This window comes from Sminthopsis crassicaudata, chromosome 4, assembly GCF_048593235.1.
Source record: "Sminthopsis crassicaudata isolate SCR6 chromosome 4, ASM4859323v1, whole genome shotgun sequence".
Lineage (NCBI taxonomy): Eukaryota > Metazoa > Chordata > Mammalia > Dasyuromorphia > Dasyuridae > Sminthopsis > Sminthopsis crassicaudata.
In genome coordinates, this window is record NC_133620.1 from 337191929 (window position 1) to 337207178 (window position 15250).

Consider the following 15250-nt stretch of genomic DNA (forward strand, 5'->3'; position numbering starts at 1 on the left):
TCTAAGTCTTAAACTTCAAAACCCAACCATCTACCTTATTCTATACGTTCTACCAACTTTTAGAATAGGGTAATGCATTTACCTAATTTCGATATGAAAAACTAAAATCTGAATGTCAATTCAGCCAGTGACCTTTTCTAAGCTCCATCACTCAATAGCAACTGATATAAGAGCCAAGAGCCAAAAGGCCAGGCCTATGGCATTTCTGTTTTAAGAAGGCAAATTTATTACCAAACCTACTCCAAATATTTACTGGGTCAGATTTCTCTGGGAACACATGCCAATCTTGTTTCAATACTATTTGAAATCTGTCATCATTGCCTTCTCTGCTGCATGACTGCCACTGACTGATACTGGATATGGTTCTTTTACCTTTAATTGCAGCTTCTTCCACCAAACAAGTACAAGGTTGAATAAGAGAATGTATGACCTAGGTGCTGGTTCTGTAGAGTAAAATTATACAGCCAAGATTAATTCACTGCAAAAATACTCCAAGATGCCATGTCCTTGTTGTTCTTCCTCAGTTGAGTATATTTACCAATATCTCACAACCCATATTTGAGAACATATACCAACTGATTCTTGGATAGGATGCGGAAGGACAGTCTGACTACATTTACTTTTATTGACAGAAAAGAAACATAGGGATAGGCAGAGAAGATGCACCAAAAAGTCTTCCTCAAAGGGCAGTCTGTGACAGAGCCAAACATAATTCTTTAACTACTTTAAAGCTTTCCATAATATCTGCTCTGACACGCCTAGTAATAAAAATGCATTTGCTTTTTAGAATTTTTGTAACTGTAAGTACAAACGTTCCTCCATAAATAAATATTAAATTATGCAGTTTGCTGTATGCTGCAGAAACTTGTATACTAGCTATACAGTTAGAGGAAAGCCTTTTTCTTCTTAATACCTTGCAAGCACTCCTGAAAGTTTTCCCTTGTCTCCTATCTAGGTCAGCATTTATATATAGAATCCAAGGGGAAGCTACAATTTTTTAAAGCAGGGGTTGGCAGCATTTTCGATCTTCATAGCCCTGAGATTTTAGTAAACTTTGATTTAATATAAAAGAAATAATTTTAGAATTTACCAATAATATACCCACAAGAAAAAACCCCAAGAATTTAATGTTAACAGTGATTTATTAAACAATCCCATACCTCCTTTGAGGTTCTTATAGTCCACTAAGGACAGATAGATGGACAGATGGATAGATAGTGGGATAGAGAATAAGATACATAGATAGACAGATAGACCTCCTGCTAAATGCAAGGCACTATTGTACTCGCTACAGAAGGAAGCTTAAGTCTCTTCTTCCTGGCATTAGCTCTAGAAAAGCTTCTCAGAATATTGTGAATATTATTTGTTTATCTATACAACTTTCCTATTTTGCCTCATATTTCTAAATTGCTAGGAAGCAGTCTCCCTGTTTCCAAAATTGTGTTAACACTCAACTCAGCCTAAGTGTCTTTATAATATCCTGGTTCTTGTAGATAATAGATTTCCTATTCTAAATAGAAATAAGAAGGCGGAGCCCCAAATTCATTCAGTCAATTACAGTCCTAAAATCTCTGGGGACTTAAAAAAAAAACACCTAATATTAGCATATCTAGTCTATCAAAAATGGGCCTCTTTTTGGATAAAAAGAGAAAGGCTGACAGCTATATTGGGAAGACCTTTTGAACTGTTTCCTACCTTCCCTTCCCTAAGAACCCTCAACACATTAACTGCCTCTTCCCCACCCCTAACACATATACACATGTGGGAGGAGCACTCTAGTGCAAATAATTTGAGACAGCAGGCCTTTGTGCTTAATTAGCTGGTGGAAGGCCATTCCTAATATGAAACCATAAGGCCCCAGGGGATTATTATACAACTCATTTCCACTCACTTCCCCCTTTTAGAATCTTATGTCACAACCCTTTGTGGTCTCAGGTAGAGACTCAATTCAAGGTGAACACTGGAGAAATACTCTATCTCGTGAAATCTCTACTGGTTCCAGAGAGTATCCTTTGATATATCTATAAATTTATATGTATCCTGTTTCTTTCTCCTCTGGATATAATGATTAATTTATCACAAATCACTTATTTAGAGGGCAACTGCCACTAACTGTGGGAAGCTATATGAAAAGAAGATCTGATCATTCCTCCTCTTCAACCATTTTCTACAACCCCAAGAGTATCCCTATCTCATTTGGAAAAGAAAGTAGGATATAAAACACAATCTCCACTTTGTACTCTAATTATTCAACAATATAAATTAAGCATAAATGCAACTGAGATTGTGGATATAAATAATTTTCATTTGTATCACAACCAACCTTATTTCTATAAAACAATCTAATTTATCTAATTTATCCCAATCCAGATTATGGTGTCGTTATATATCAGTTCTCAAATAATTCTCCCTCTTTACTCATGGAGTGCAGCACTTAGATCAGTGTTTTTCTCTCTTCCTCAACTCCTGCCTTCATAATGAGAGACCTCAAAAGCATACTTCTGCTCCCTCAAACTCCTCACCTTTCCTACTCCTCAGACTGGATGACTTCTTTACTTCCCCTCAGCCAAATGCAGGGACAATTGCTCACACATTGGCTCTCACCATTACCCAGAAGTATCCTTTTTTACTGTCTAACTATAATTTCTTATCATTCTATGTCTCCCTACACTTTGTTCTTCCTAAATTCATTCTTTAAGACTCCCATTCCCTTTACCCTGCAGTACTTCCTTTAGCCACTACCTTTAATCAGACTTCATTTACTTCAATATCAAATTATGTTTTTATTGTTAGTCAATTCAACTCAACGTTATCCTCCACTTTCTAAACCTTTGTCTCCTCTTCTATGGCGGCTCATGTCTTGCAAAATTTCAGCCTTGGACAACTCCCATTATCTGTTTCCTTTGTTCTTACTCACCTTAGCTGAACCAAGTTCAAGGAAGTCAGCAACCATGCTGAGCAGGGGGGAAAAAAGTGAAGGTAATAAATATTTAAATAGTGCCTACTACATGCCAAGCACTATGCTAAGTGCTTTACAAACATTATCTCCTTTGATCTTCACAGCAATTCTCCAAGATAAATTGTTATTATCCAAATTTTACAACTGAAATTCACAGGAAGGGGCAGCTAAGTGGCACAGTGAATAGAGCACCATTCCTGAAACCACCAGGACCTGAGTTCAATTGTGATCTCAGACACTTAACACTTCCTAGCTGTGTGACCCTGGGCAAGTAACTTGACCCCAATAGCGAAGGAGAGAAGGAGGGAAGGAAGAAATTCACAGGAAAGTTACCACGAATGTTGGGAGATTAATAGCAGGAGAAAGACAAATGTTGCATAGGAAATGAAGGAGTAGAGATGGTAGGCAATCTGAACCACTGAGGGGAGTTCCCACCTTCAGAAACTCACAGATCCAAAAACAGAAGTATATGTAAATAAGGAAAATAACCCAATGTTTAGACAACCAACAAAATACCCTTCCCAATAACTCTCAAATTTAAAGTTAAGGTTGTCTAATACTTCAAGAATAATAACTGCTAATAATAGCTAAAATTTATATAGCACTTATTATGTGCCAGGCACTCTGCTAAACACTTTATTATCTCATTTTATCTTAACAATAATGCTAAAAGGTAGATGCTATTATTATCACCAATTTACAGATGAGGATACTGAGGCAAATAGAGGTTAAATGACTTGCTCAGGGTCACATAGTTAGTGAGTATATGAGAATGGGTTTGAAGTCAAATCTTCTTAACTGGGAAATAGAAATATATGCCAGGCCATTAAATTCTGCAGCTTGATAGAAAGTCCAAAGTAATGTGCTACAATGGTAGCACAAACTTTCCATGGGGCAGCAGAGGGAATATTAGATTCCAAGCCTTCAGGCTCAAATACATTCCCATCATTACTTATTGTCTGTTAGACCTGTGAAAATCATTTCAGCTCTTTGGGTCTCAATTTCTTCAAATGTAAAATGAAAAACTTAATTAAATGACCTCTGAGATCCCTCCCAGTTCTAAATTCATGATCCTAACTGGATAATTTATTTGTTTTAAAAGTGATCTTTACTTCCTAAAATGAATAGATTTAAAGGAGGATGTTAGCTATTTTCAAATGAAAGAAAACAGGGGACTCAAGCAAATTTTAAACCTATATTAGAAGAAAAAGAGCAGAAAACACCGAGTTTTGACTTGTGTCCATTTTGCTGATTTGAAGTAGCAGGGACAATTCAAAGGCATGAAGTATCCTGAAATAAACATAATAGTAATAAGCTTCAAAAGTAGGTACTTTCAAGAAGAGGAAAAACAATGGGAAAACAAAGGGAAATTTGGAAAATAAAAGAACCATAAGTTAGAAGACTGAGAACAAGTTAATCTTTCTAAAATAGCTAAAACTTCCAAAGGCAGCTACTTAAAAGTTAGGAAGACCTGAGTTCCTTCAAACTCTGCCTCAGATATTTACTACCCATGTGATCTTCGGCAAATGACTTAACTGCTATCAAAAGCTTTTCATTCATTCATTAATTGGCTTGTGTGACACTGATTTCCCTGTGAGTATACTGAAGATTCATAATAGCACCTCTCATACAAGGTGTTGGGAGGATCAAATAAGTAAACGTATGTAAAGCTCTTTGCAAACCCAGCAAATCATCATCATCATCATCATCATCATCATCATCATCATCATCATCATCATCATCATCATCATCCTTATCAGGTCACTCTTCTTCTTTAAAACCTTCAATAGTACCTTCATCTTTTCCCCCTTCTGATAGAGATAAAACACCAACTCTTCAGCTCAGCTCTTAAAACCCTACAGAATCTGCCCTCAATCTACCTTTCCACAACCTTCACTCATCAAAATGAACTTTTTATTTCAACCAGACTATCTTATAATCTCTGACAATTTCCTCTTCCCTATCCTAAATCTAACTTCAACTTCATAGCATCACACAGCTGTAAGGGGCCTGATTCCAATTAATCCAACCTGTACCTGAATAGGAAGCTCTCTGACAATATCCTTGATAAGAAATCATACTTTTTCTTGAACACCTCTAGAGATATGGGATGTAATACTTTCTGAAGCAGTCCTTATAGTGAGTAAAAATTTGCTTATCCCTAACTTCTACCCATTACTCTCTGAGACTTCTGGTTCTGCCTCAAGGACTAAAGAACAAATCTAATTACTCTTCCACTGATCTCTACGAGTGCAAGATTTAAAAAAAAAAGCTCCAGAAGCCCTTTTGTGTAATTGAACCCACACTATTTGAAATTAAAATTGTGTAAAATATAGTTACTGGTTTCAGCCTAATGGAAACATATAGTCCAAATTCAATTAATGTGACCACTTGAGGGGATTCATTATTTGCACCAATAGCAATCTAACTAATTTTTCAGATCCTAAAAGATAGTTGTATCACATACTGCTTCCAGCCTATCAAGCTAACTCTCTTCTTCCTCTCAAATTCTTCCTTCTTCAGGCCCAACATTCCCAATTCCTTCAACCACTCATCACATGGCATAGTTCAGAGTGTTCCTTATAACCTTGGTCACCCCTTTCTTTGGATTAACTGCAGTTAGCCAATGTTCTTTCTAAAATGTGGTCTCCAGAATACAATATTTTAGTGTTATGTCAAGCATTAAATCAACTGAATTGTAGCCTAATGACTATTGGATCTTTCCACCTGTCCTTTAGCTTTATCTCACTACATCTCCTTTATTAGAATTAGAGCTCCTTGAGAATAAGGGACTAGGTTACTTTTTTTGTCTTTATTCCTATTGCAGAGTTTTTAGCACATAGTAAATGCCTAAAAATGCTTTTTTATTCATTTCAATATTGGTTTGTGGGATATGAGGCCTTGGATCCAACTACTACAAAGATGACTATGTTTCCAAAGATGGGTAAATGGGGTCCAGGAAAGTTTTTCAGAAATGTATCTATATTAAATTTTCATTGTGAACACTTATACATCAAAAATTGGCAAATGCCACAAATCAAGGCTTAATGTATTGTTTTGTTTATTGTCCAGATGAAAGAAAGGGAGAAAATGTTACTAATGCAGATTATATTTAAAAGTGTGGTGAGCATTTTATTTTGAGTGAGTTTTTAAACATTTACTAGTGTGCCCCCCATTTATCCCTGGTTGTAGTATTTATTTCCAGGTCAAAGGATATGCATAATTTACTGACTTTTGGAGGTACAGTTCCAAATTGATTTCTGAATTGAAAGGACCAATTCATAGTTCTACCAACAGTGCATTACTGTGCCTCTCCTTCTACAGCTCTTCTAACAGTTCTAATTATTTTTGGTCATCTTTGCTGATTTGAGAGGTGTTAAAGTAGAATCTCAAAATTGTTTTAAATGTTCTTTTCTCTTATTAGTGATTTATTTTTCCACATGGTGGCAGATATTGCTGTTCAGTAATTTCAGTTGTATTCAAATCTTCATGACCCAATATGGGATTTTCTTGGCAAAGACACTGGGATTTTAGAGATGAAGAAACTGTCCCTATAATATTTCACTCTGTTTACACCTTCTTCTCCTGGATACTTTCTCTTCCTTGAGTTTTCATGAATTCTCTCTTTTTGGTTTTCCTCCCATCCATCTAATTGTCCCTTTTGCTGAATTTTTATGCACATTCTACCTACTAGCTGTGAGTATTCTCCAAATTTATTTTTCTCTATATATTCTTACTTGGAACTCTCATCAGCTCCCATGAATTTAATTAGTATTTCTATGCATATTACTCTCAAATCTAAGGTCTTTCTCTTAAACTTCAGTCTTATCACTCAAACCCAATATGTCTGAAATAAGACTCATTATTTCCCCCCCATCCTTCCTGCTCTATCCTCTAACTCCCCACCAAACCCTCTGCTATTAAAATTTTCTATTATATTGAAGGATATAACCATTCTTCCAGTCTGACTTGATTTATTGTTCATCCCCTTGTATTTATATATTTGTATCAATTTCCTATGTCTTAGATATAAGGCTTTTATCAAGGAAGTCTGTTGCAAAGTTGTTTTTTTTTTTTAGTTAATTGATTTCCCTCTAATTCTAACTGCACTGATTTTAATGATTATTGCTTTGTATTATAATTTTAGATCTGATACATTCCTTAGTTCCTATATTTTTCACTTTGCATTGTTTCCCCTTGATATTTTCTTGACCTTCATTCTTATAGACCTTAATTTTTTGTTCTTCTTGATGCACTTTATTTTTTTAAATTTTTACAAAAATTTTACGCAGGTAATTTTCCAGCATTGACAATTGCAAAACCTTTTGTTTCAACTTTCCCCCTCTTTCCCCCCACTCCTTGCCCCAGATGGCAGATTGACCAATACATGTTAAATATGTTTAAGTACAAGTTAAATACAATATATGTATACATGTCCAAACAGTTATTTTGCTGTACAAAAAGAATCGGACTTTGAAACAGTGTATGATTAGCCTGTGAAGGAAATAAAAAATGAAGGGGAACAAAAATATAGGGATTGGAAATTCTATGTAGTGGTTCAAAGTCAACTAACTCCCAGAGTTCTTTCGCTGGGCATAACTGGTTCAGTTCATTACTGTTCTATTGGAACTGATTTCGTTCATCTCATTGTTGGAGAGGGCCTCGTCCATCAGAATGGATCATCATATAATATTGTTGTTGAAGTATAGAATGATCTCCTGATCCTGCTCATTTCACTCAGCTTGATGCACTTCAAATATATTTTTTCTAATTCTATAAAATAACTCTTTGATAGTGTGATTGGCACGTACTGGCTCTAAAAATTAATATATATGGTGATATCACTTTTATTAGGTTGAATTAACCCAATTATGATCAATCAATATCTCTTTAATTATTTATGTCTGTTATAATAGCTATAAAGAATATTTTGTTGTTGTATTCCTATAATTACCATATGTCCTGATAGATAGACTTTAAAATCTTTTTATATTCCATAGTCATTCTGAACAGAATTTCTTTCTGTCTTCCTACTGGGTTTTGTTGGTAAAAGAAAGGTTGATGAATTATGTAAGTTTTTATTGTGTTATTGTTCATTTGTGTCTGATTCTTCATGACCTCTTTTGAGATTTTCTTGGCAGAGACAATGAAGTGGTTTGCCATCTCCTTCTCCACCTCATTTGATGGTGAAGAAACTAAGGGAAACAGGCTTAAGTGACTTTCACAGGGTACAAAACCAGTAAGTGTCTGAGGTTGGATTTGAACTCAAGTATCCCTTACTCCAGGTCCTGTATTCTATCCACTATACCACTTACTTATCAGGTTTATATAGAACTACATCTTAGAAGTTACTGATTCACTTAATCTTTCAAGTGAGATGACTTAGAGGAGAGAGTACTGGGCTTAGTGACAGGAAGACCTGAGTTCAAATACGGCCTCAGCTTTGTGACCCTGGGAAAGTCACTTAACCCCTTTGTGCCTTAATCTGCTAGAGAAGGAAATGGCAAACCACTCCACTATCTTTGCCAAGAAAATCTCCTGGACAGTATAATCCATGGGCTTATGAAGTATTGAAAATGACTGAAAGACTCAACAATAACATCTATGAAAAGTGATGATTTTGTTTCCTCTTTGCTTATGCTAATTCATTAAATTTCTTCTTTTATTACTATAGCTGGTATTTATAGAACAATATCAAATAATAGTGACATCCTTTCTTTCTCCCTAATCCCTGATCATACTGAAGTGCTCCTAGAATTTCTTCATTACAGATTATAAAGGCTCTTTTCACCTGGGAGAAATGCTATTTATTATATTATAATAATTGGTATGTTTATTTTAATGCCTTTTACATTAAAAATTATTTTGGAAAATGACTCATATGAACAAAAATATTTATAGCAGCTATTTTCAAAGAATTGGAAATTGGGGGGATGTCCATTAATTGGGAAATGGCTAAAGAAGTTATTGTATATGATTGTTACATAACACTATTTAGCTATAAGAAATGAACATAGTGCTCTCAGAAAACAGGAAAGACTTATATGAACTAATGCCAAGTAAAATGAGCAGAACCAGGAGAACATTGTATACAGTAATAGCAATAGTGTATGATGATCAACTGTGAATAACTTAGCTATTCCCAGCAATACAAAGATACAAGATAATTCTGAAGGACTTATGGTGAAAAATGCTATCCATCTCCAGAGAAAGAATTGATGGCATCTTGAAGCAAAGTTTTTCCTTTACTTTCTTTATTTTTTTTTTGAGTTTTTTGTCTGTTTTTTTTTTCATGATATGACTAACAGGGAAATATGTTTTGCATGACTACACATGTATAAACCTATAATATTAAATTGCTTGCCTTTTCAATGAAATGGGCGGGGGAAGGAGAGAAGGAGGAAGAGAACTTAAAACTCAAAAATATAAAAAAGAATATTGAAAATTGTTTTTTGCATGTAATTGGAGAAAAATAAAAAACAACAAAAAATTTTATTTTGGTGCTTAGCTTTTGTTATTTTATTGGTTGCTTTTCTAGCTGTGGTAGTTTTTTTTTTCAGTTGCATGCCAATTCACTAATTTGTTCCTTCTCTCTTTTTTTGCTGATTAAAGTGTTTGGAGATACAATATTTACTGTAAAGATCATTTTGACTGTATCCCAAAAGGTTTTTGTATGTCATCTCCTTAATGTCATTAAAGAAAATGAAAAGATCTATTATTCCTATGATTTCTCTCCTTCCACTCCTGTAATACTTTAGGATTAAGTTACTTAGTTTCCAATTAATTTAAACTTTCTTCAAAGGCTTTTTGCTTATTTTACTTTTTGCACTATGGTAAAATAAGTGTTTAACATTTATGACTTTTCTCATTTGTTTATGAGGTTTTATCTGCTCTAACACATGGCCAATTTTTGCACAAGTGCTACTACAAGCATGGAATATGTATATTCTTTTCCACTCCCATTCACTAATTTCCAAAGATCAATCATATCTTTTTTGTTGTTACTGTTAATTCTTTTCTTAACTTCTATTCAGGCCTCTTCTTTATTGTCCAACTTTTTCTTAGGCTTTTCTAGCTCTACAAAGGGCACAATGAAGTTTCCAACTATCAAAAATTTTGTGACATATTTCTTCCCTTAGTTTGTTTAGTTTTTCTTTAAGAACTATGCCATCCTGGGGCAGCTAGGTGGCGCAGTGGACAGAGCACCAGCCTTGAATTCAGGAGGACCAGAGTTCAAATCTGGTCTCAGACACTTAACACTTCCTAGCTGTGTGACCCTGAGCGAGTCACTTAACCCCAGCCTCAGGGAAAACAACAACAAACAAACAAAAAACAAAACAACTATGCCATCCAGAATGTATATGTTAAGTATTAGTATTACTTCATTATTAATGGTGTGTTTAATGTGTATTTTTTCTCTCTATCTCTTTAACTGTTTTTGCTGGCAAATTGTCTAAGATAATGATTGCGACTCTTGCTTTTTAGGATTTACATTCTGCTTTAACTCTATATGATTTTTGTTTCTAAAATGTGCTTCCTGTTAATAACATATTATTGAATTCTACTTTCTACTTCCCTTTTCCATTTTATGGGTGGGTTCATCTCATTCACATTCATAGTTATGATTGCTAGAGTTGTTTTTTCCCTTCATAATATCATCCTGTTACTTTTTTTTCTTTCTTTGATACCCAGTCTTACTTTATTTTTTTCCAGTCTCACTTTACCAAGAAAAAAGATGGGAAAAGATAAAATAAAATGGATACTGGTAATCTATTCTTGAAGCAGTATGATCCTTCTCTTCTGTACTTCTCTTCATCTAGAACAAAGTTAAATCACCAATTCTCACCCTTTATTTTTCTTAATTTCCCTTTTATGATCTACCCTCCATAGTTGAATTTATTTTGTTTATGACTATTTTTTTCCAACTCTGTCCTTCCTCCTAAACCCCACTCTAAGCTTCTTATTCCTGCCTATTCTCCAACAGAAGTTTAGCATTTCTACATTAAATTCTCTGATATGTCATGTGTGTTAAATCCTCCTTTGCATGGTCCAGATAAGAGAGAAGTTCATGAGTTGGCCCTTTCCCCACATTTGTATACTCTTCTGGAATAACACAAATGTTAGAAAGATTAAGTTCCTCTTCCTTCTTTCCCTTTCTTCTACAGTATATTTTTTTCCTTTTCCCTTTCTTTCTTCTCTTTAAAAAAAAAACAAACTGTCCTATTGGAAAGTAAGCATTTGCTCATGACTTATCTACTTAAAATTGGTTCAAATGTATTTATTTAACTTTCTAGGTTTTTCTTGTCTCTTATGTTTGCTGGCATTTCAAAAATTCAACCCAGCTTTTATCTTTTCATTAAGAATGGCTAAAAATTTTTAATTCTGTTAAATATTCATTTTTCCCCCTTGTCTTCTCCTCCCTTCCCATAGTACTATACTTATTTTTGTTGGATAAATAGTTTGGGGTTGGATTTTTTGTTTTATTTTAAGGATTTTTACCTTTTCTTTTCTTTTCTTTTTTGGCTTTTGGCATACTCTTTTTCAAGATTTTTCTCTCCTTCAATGTTGTTGCAATATAATCTTTTGAAAATCTAATTTATTTCCTTGGTACTTTACTTTGCATTTACTTGCAGCATTTTTCTCTAATTCTGGAACTCTGGATTTTGGCTATAACATTCCTAGGTATTTTCAATTCAGAGTTTCTCTCTGAAGTTTTTCTAGATTTACCCTATCCTCTGCTTCCAATAGATATTAAACAATTTAAAAAATGATTTGTTAAGAAAACTGCATTCAGATTTTTAATTTGGTCATAGGTTTCACAGTGTTCAATAATTTTAAAAATATCTCTCCTTTACCTCCTTTCTAGGTCAGTTACCTTTGATAGTAGATACATCATATGTTCTTCTGATTTTTTGCTCTTTTTTATTTTATTTGCATATTTCTTATTTTCTCTTGGAATCAATATTATTTTGCTTCATTCTGGCTTTTTAGGGTTCCATGTTTTTTGTCTTAATTTCTAAATTATTCATTCTTTTTCTGATTTTTTTCTCAAGAGCTCTAATTTTATTTTTTTAATCTCTTGCTTCATGTTCTCCATCTACTCTAAAAGTTGCTTCCCCCCCTAAGGATCTATTTTTACTTACTGTGGAATTATTTTCTCTTTTTAAGTTTACCTCTTGGGCTTCTCTTGTATTAGGAGCACTATTTTCTCTACTCATGCCTCCAACTTCAATACTTATACTTAGATTGCTTTGAGGCCAGGTTCTATTACTTCTTGCACTCTTGGTTTGGAGATGAGCATTAGTCCTGCCTTCTTTGCAGTCTGGATGTGTTGCCTCTGTTCTGCCACAGTTATGGATAATGATATCTAAACCCTAGTTCTCTCTGCCCTCTTCTGAAATGCTTGCCCAAAATAAGAAAATGGGCCTAGAGCTGAGAGAACATACTGGCCTTTGATTCAATACAGGTCTTATGCCTTCCTTTCTTGGTGACTCAATACAGGTATGGGCCTTAGCACATCTCCTCCTCCTTCTGCAAATAATAACAGGATTTTAACTTTGCCTCTTGTGCTAGTGTTAATACCTTCAGACTTCCTGGAGAGCTCCAAGGCTCTCTACTTCATCTTCATCTTCTTGATCTCATGGTTGTACCAGGAAATATCAAAGATGGCAAAGGTTTAGGCCTGTTAGAGGAACCCTTATTAGGAGCTGCCTCAGCAACTCTCCCCCATCTCTGTCTTCTTGAGCAATCCCTGACTAGGATGTGGCTTTGTTCCTTGCTGTGGCTCCAAGAGAACATCCAAGAGCATGCTGGTCTCAGACTCCCAAGAGGGCCCCCAAAGTTTGAACACAGTGCCCAGGCACCCCTCTGTTTCCTTGGTCAGAGACCTGAAGGAAGCTGGCTGAGCTCCAGCTCTGTGGAGCCAAGGCTAAGATTCTCCAGGCACATCTCCCAGTCACAGCCCCACCCTGGTTTCTGGCTGTTTACTTAGGTAATTCTGGATTGAATGGAGAGACATACTCTTATTTCTCCTTATTCTCTTACTCCTTGGTTTTATAGACTATTGTTTCCTCTGCCACCCTTTGCTGGGCTGTTTCTTGGGCTCAGTTGTCATCTTTTCTAGGAAGCCATCCTTCAAAGCTTGGCTCAAGTTCTCCTTTGTTTCTAAACTGTTCCTTTACTAATGCAGCAATTCTTTAATCTCTCCATCCTTTGAATTCCCACATTGTTTATCACATGCTATCTTCTAATTTCAAGGGTAATCAATATGGATGCTTCCTTCACCAAGGTAAGTCACAACTCCTCATTCTTAAATAATTCATGAAATTTTATTTTATTTATTTACTTTATTTAATGAAATGAATGAAAAAAATATCACCTCATGGGCAGCCATATGATGATGAGCTCCTCTACACTTACCTATGTTGTCTCCACTACAGAGGGCAGTACTTTTTAGACTTTATATGCTACTGAGAACCCTCAAAATGCCAGAGCCTTTTCTATACCAAGATAAGACATCAGGATATGTCTTGAGTGTAAATATTATTTATTATTACTAATTACTATTAAATGTGACATATTTATGTTTTATTTCTCCAGCTGAATTATAGGTTTCTTGAGGTTAGAAGGATATATAGCATGCATCATTTATATTTTTAGCAAAATCTAGTACAGTAATATTGCTATGTAATATATAATAGGCACTCAATAATTATTTATTGAATAAATGAATGGAAGCTGAAAAACATGAGTTCAAAAAGGGAAAATATTATAGAACTATAAGGATTCTCATGTGATCTAGTGAAAAAAAAGCTTTATTTGTGATTTTGCTTTTAATTCCAATACTTTCATCAGGGAATCAAAGTCAGACAAAAGAAGTTTGTATATACAGCTAACAGGTCAGTATGTTTCAGTTTTGTTTCAAACTATTTAAAAAAAAGTAGACAATAATCTTAGCTATTTCAGCAATGTAAATAACTACACTGGTCATTGAAACAATCAACAAAAGTGAATTAAATCTAGGTAACATACCGCTACTGGCCTGTTCCCCAGGAAGTTCAAATCACTGTTCTCTCCAAAAAGATATCCTTCAGGGTGAGTTGAGTCGAATTTTTCTCCTCCCATGATGAAGTGGCTAGCAAAATAGCTTCCTAAATAGAGACAAACATTTTTAAGAGTAAAATTGAAGCAAAGAAAATTGTTGGTTTAAAAAAAAATCAAATTACAACCAAAGAAACCTTTTACCCCCCAATTTAGCAAAACAACACAATAAATGGCAGGCCCTCTCCTCTACCACTCCCATCCTGACAAGCTAGAAGAGACCAGGATATTTCCAACAGACACTGCAATGATCAGAAGAATGAAAACAGAGCTCAGAATTATCAGGAATACTGTTTAGATAAGCCAGGAAACACTGCCAGACCATGATAGTTCAGAAGAGATAAAGGGCTTCTTCAAAGTCACAAAAGAATACTGAGAATACAACTGAGAATCCCAGTGTATTATTCCTTTTAATTTAAAAAACTGAATATGAATTACCACTAAATTTCTATGAACAGAAAATTCAGAGTTGGTTGCCATTCAAATATCCTAACCCTTACCATTATTCTGTAATACATATCTTCCAAATGATTAGGGGAAGGGAGACGTTGGGATGTATCAAAACAATCTCATGTTATAAAAGGCATTTTCCAATTCACAAAAATGTTTTGAACACTTATAATGTGGCAAACACTCAATCAACAAGTATTTATTAAGTGCCTAGGATATACCAAGCATTGTATAGATGACATAAAGACAAAAATGAAGCAATCTTTGCCCTCAAGGAAACTTAGATTTTAATGGGTAAGTCAACATGTACACATATATGTCTATACAAGACAATACAAATCAGATACAAGAGGCTCTTGAAGAAGACACCAGCAGCTGATGGAACTAGAAAAGGCCTCATCCAGAAAGTGGTCTTCAACCAAATCATGAAGAAAACCAAGGATTCAAAGAGGTAGAAGGTCAAACTATGGTATATTCAAAGCATGAGGGACAGCTGATGGGAAGATTCAGATAAAACAGGGGTAAAGCATCTTTTGTGGGGAACAGCAAGGACGATGGTACAGTTAGACTATAGAGTTAATAGAAGGGAATTATATGTAAGAATGTTGAAAAAAGCGGAGACGGCTGGGGTGGAATGTGTATCAATCAACAGAGTGGTTTATATTTGATCCTAGAGATAACACAGAGGGTATTGGATTTGATTCAGTAGAAGGGCAATATAGTGAATCAATCATTTAATCA

The 15250-nt window shown here is 34.8% G+C and overlaps 1 protein-coding gene across 1 annotated transcript in view; it reads right to left on the bottom strand.

The window, feature by feature from the left end:
• RNF157 (ring finger protein 157) overlaps positions 1-15250 on the bottom strand; it is a 115199-nt gene that overhangs the window by 68370 nt on the left and 31579 nt on the right. The window contains exon 2 of the mRNA XM_074264747.1: positions 13991-14109. Within this exon, the coding sequence (XP_074120848.1) occupies positions 13991-14109 (119 nt within the window). The remainder of the gene's footprint in view (positions 1-13990; positions 14110-15250) is intronic.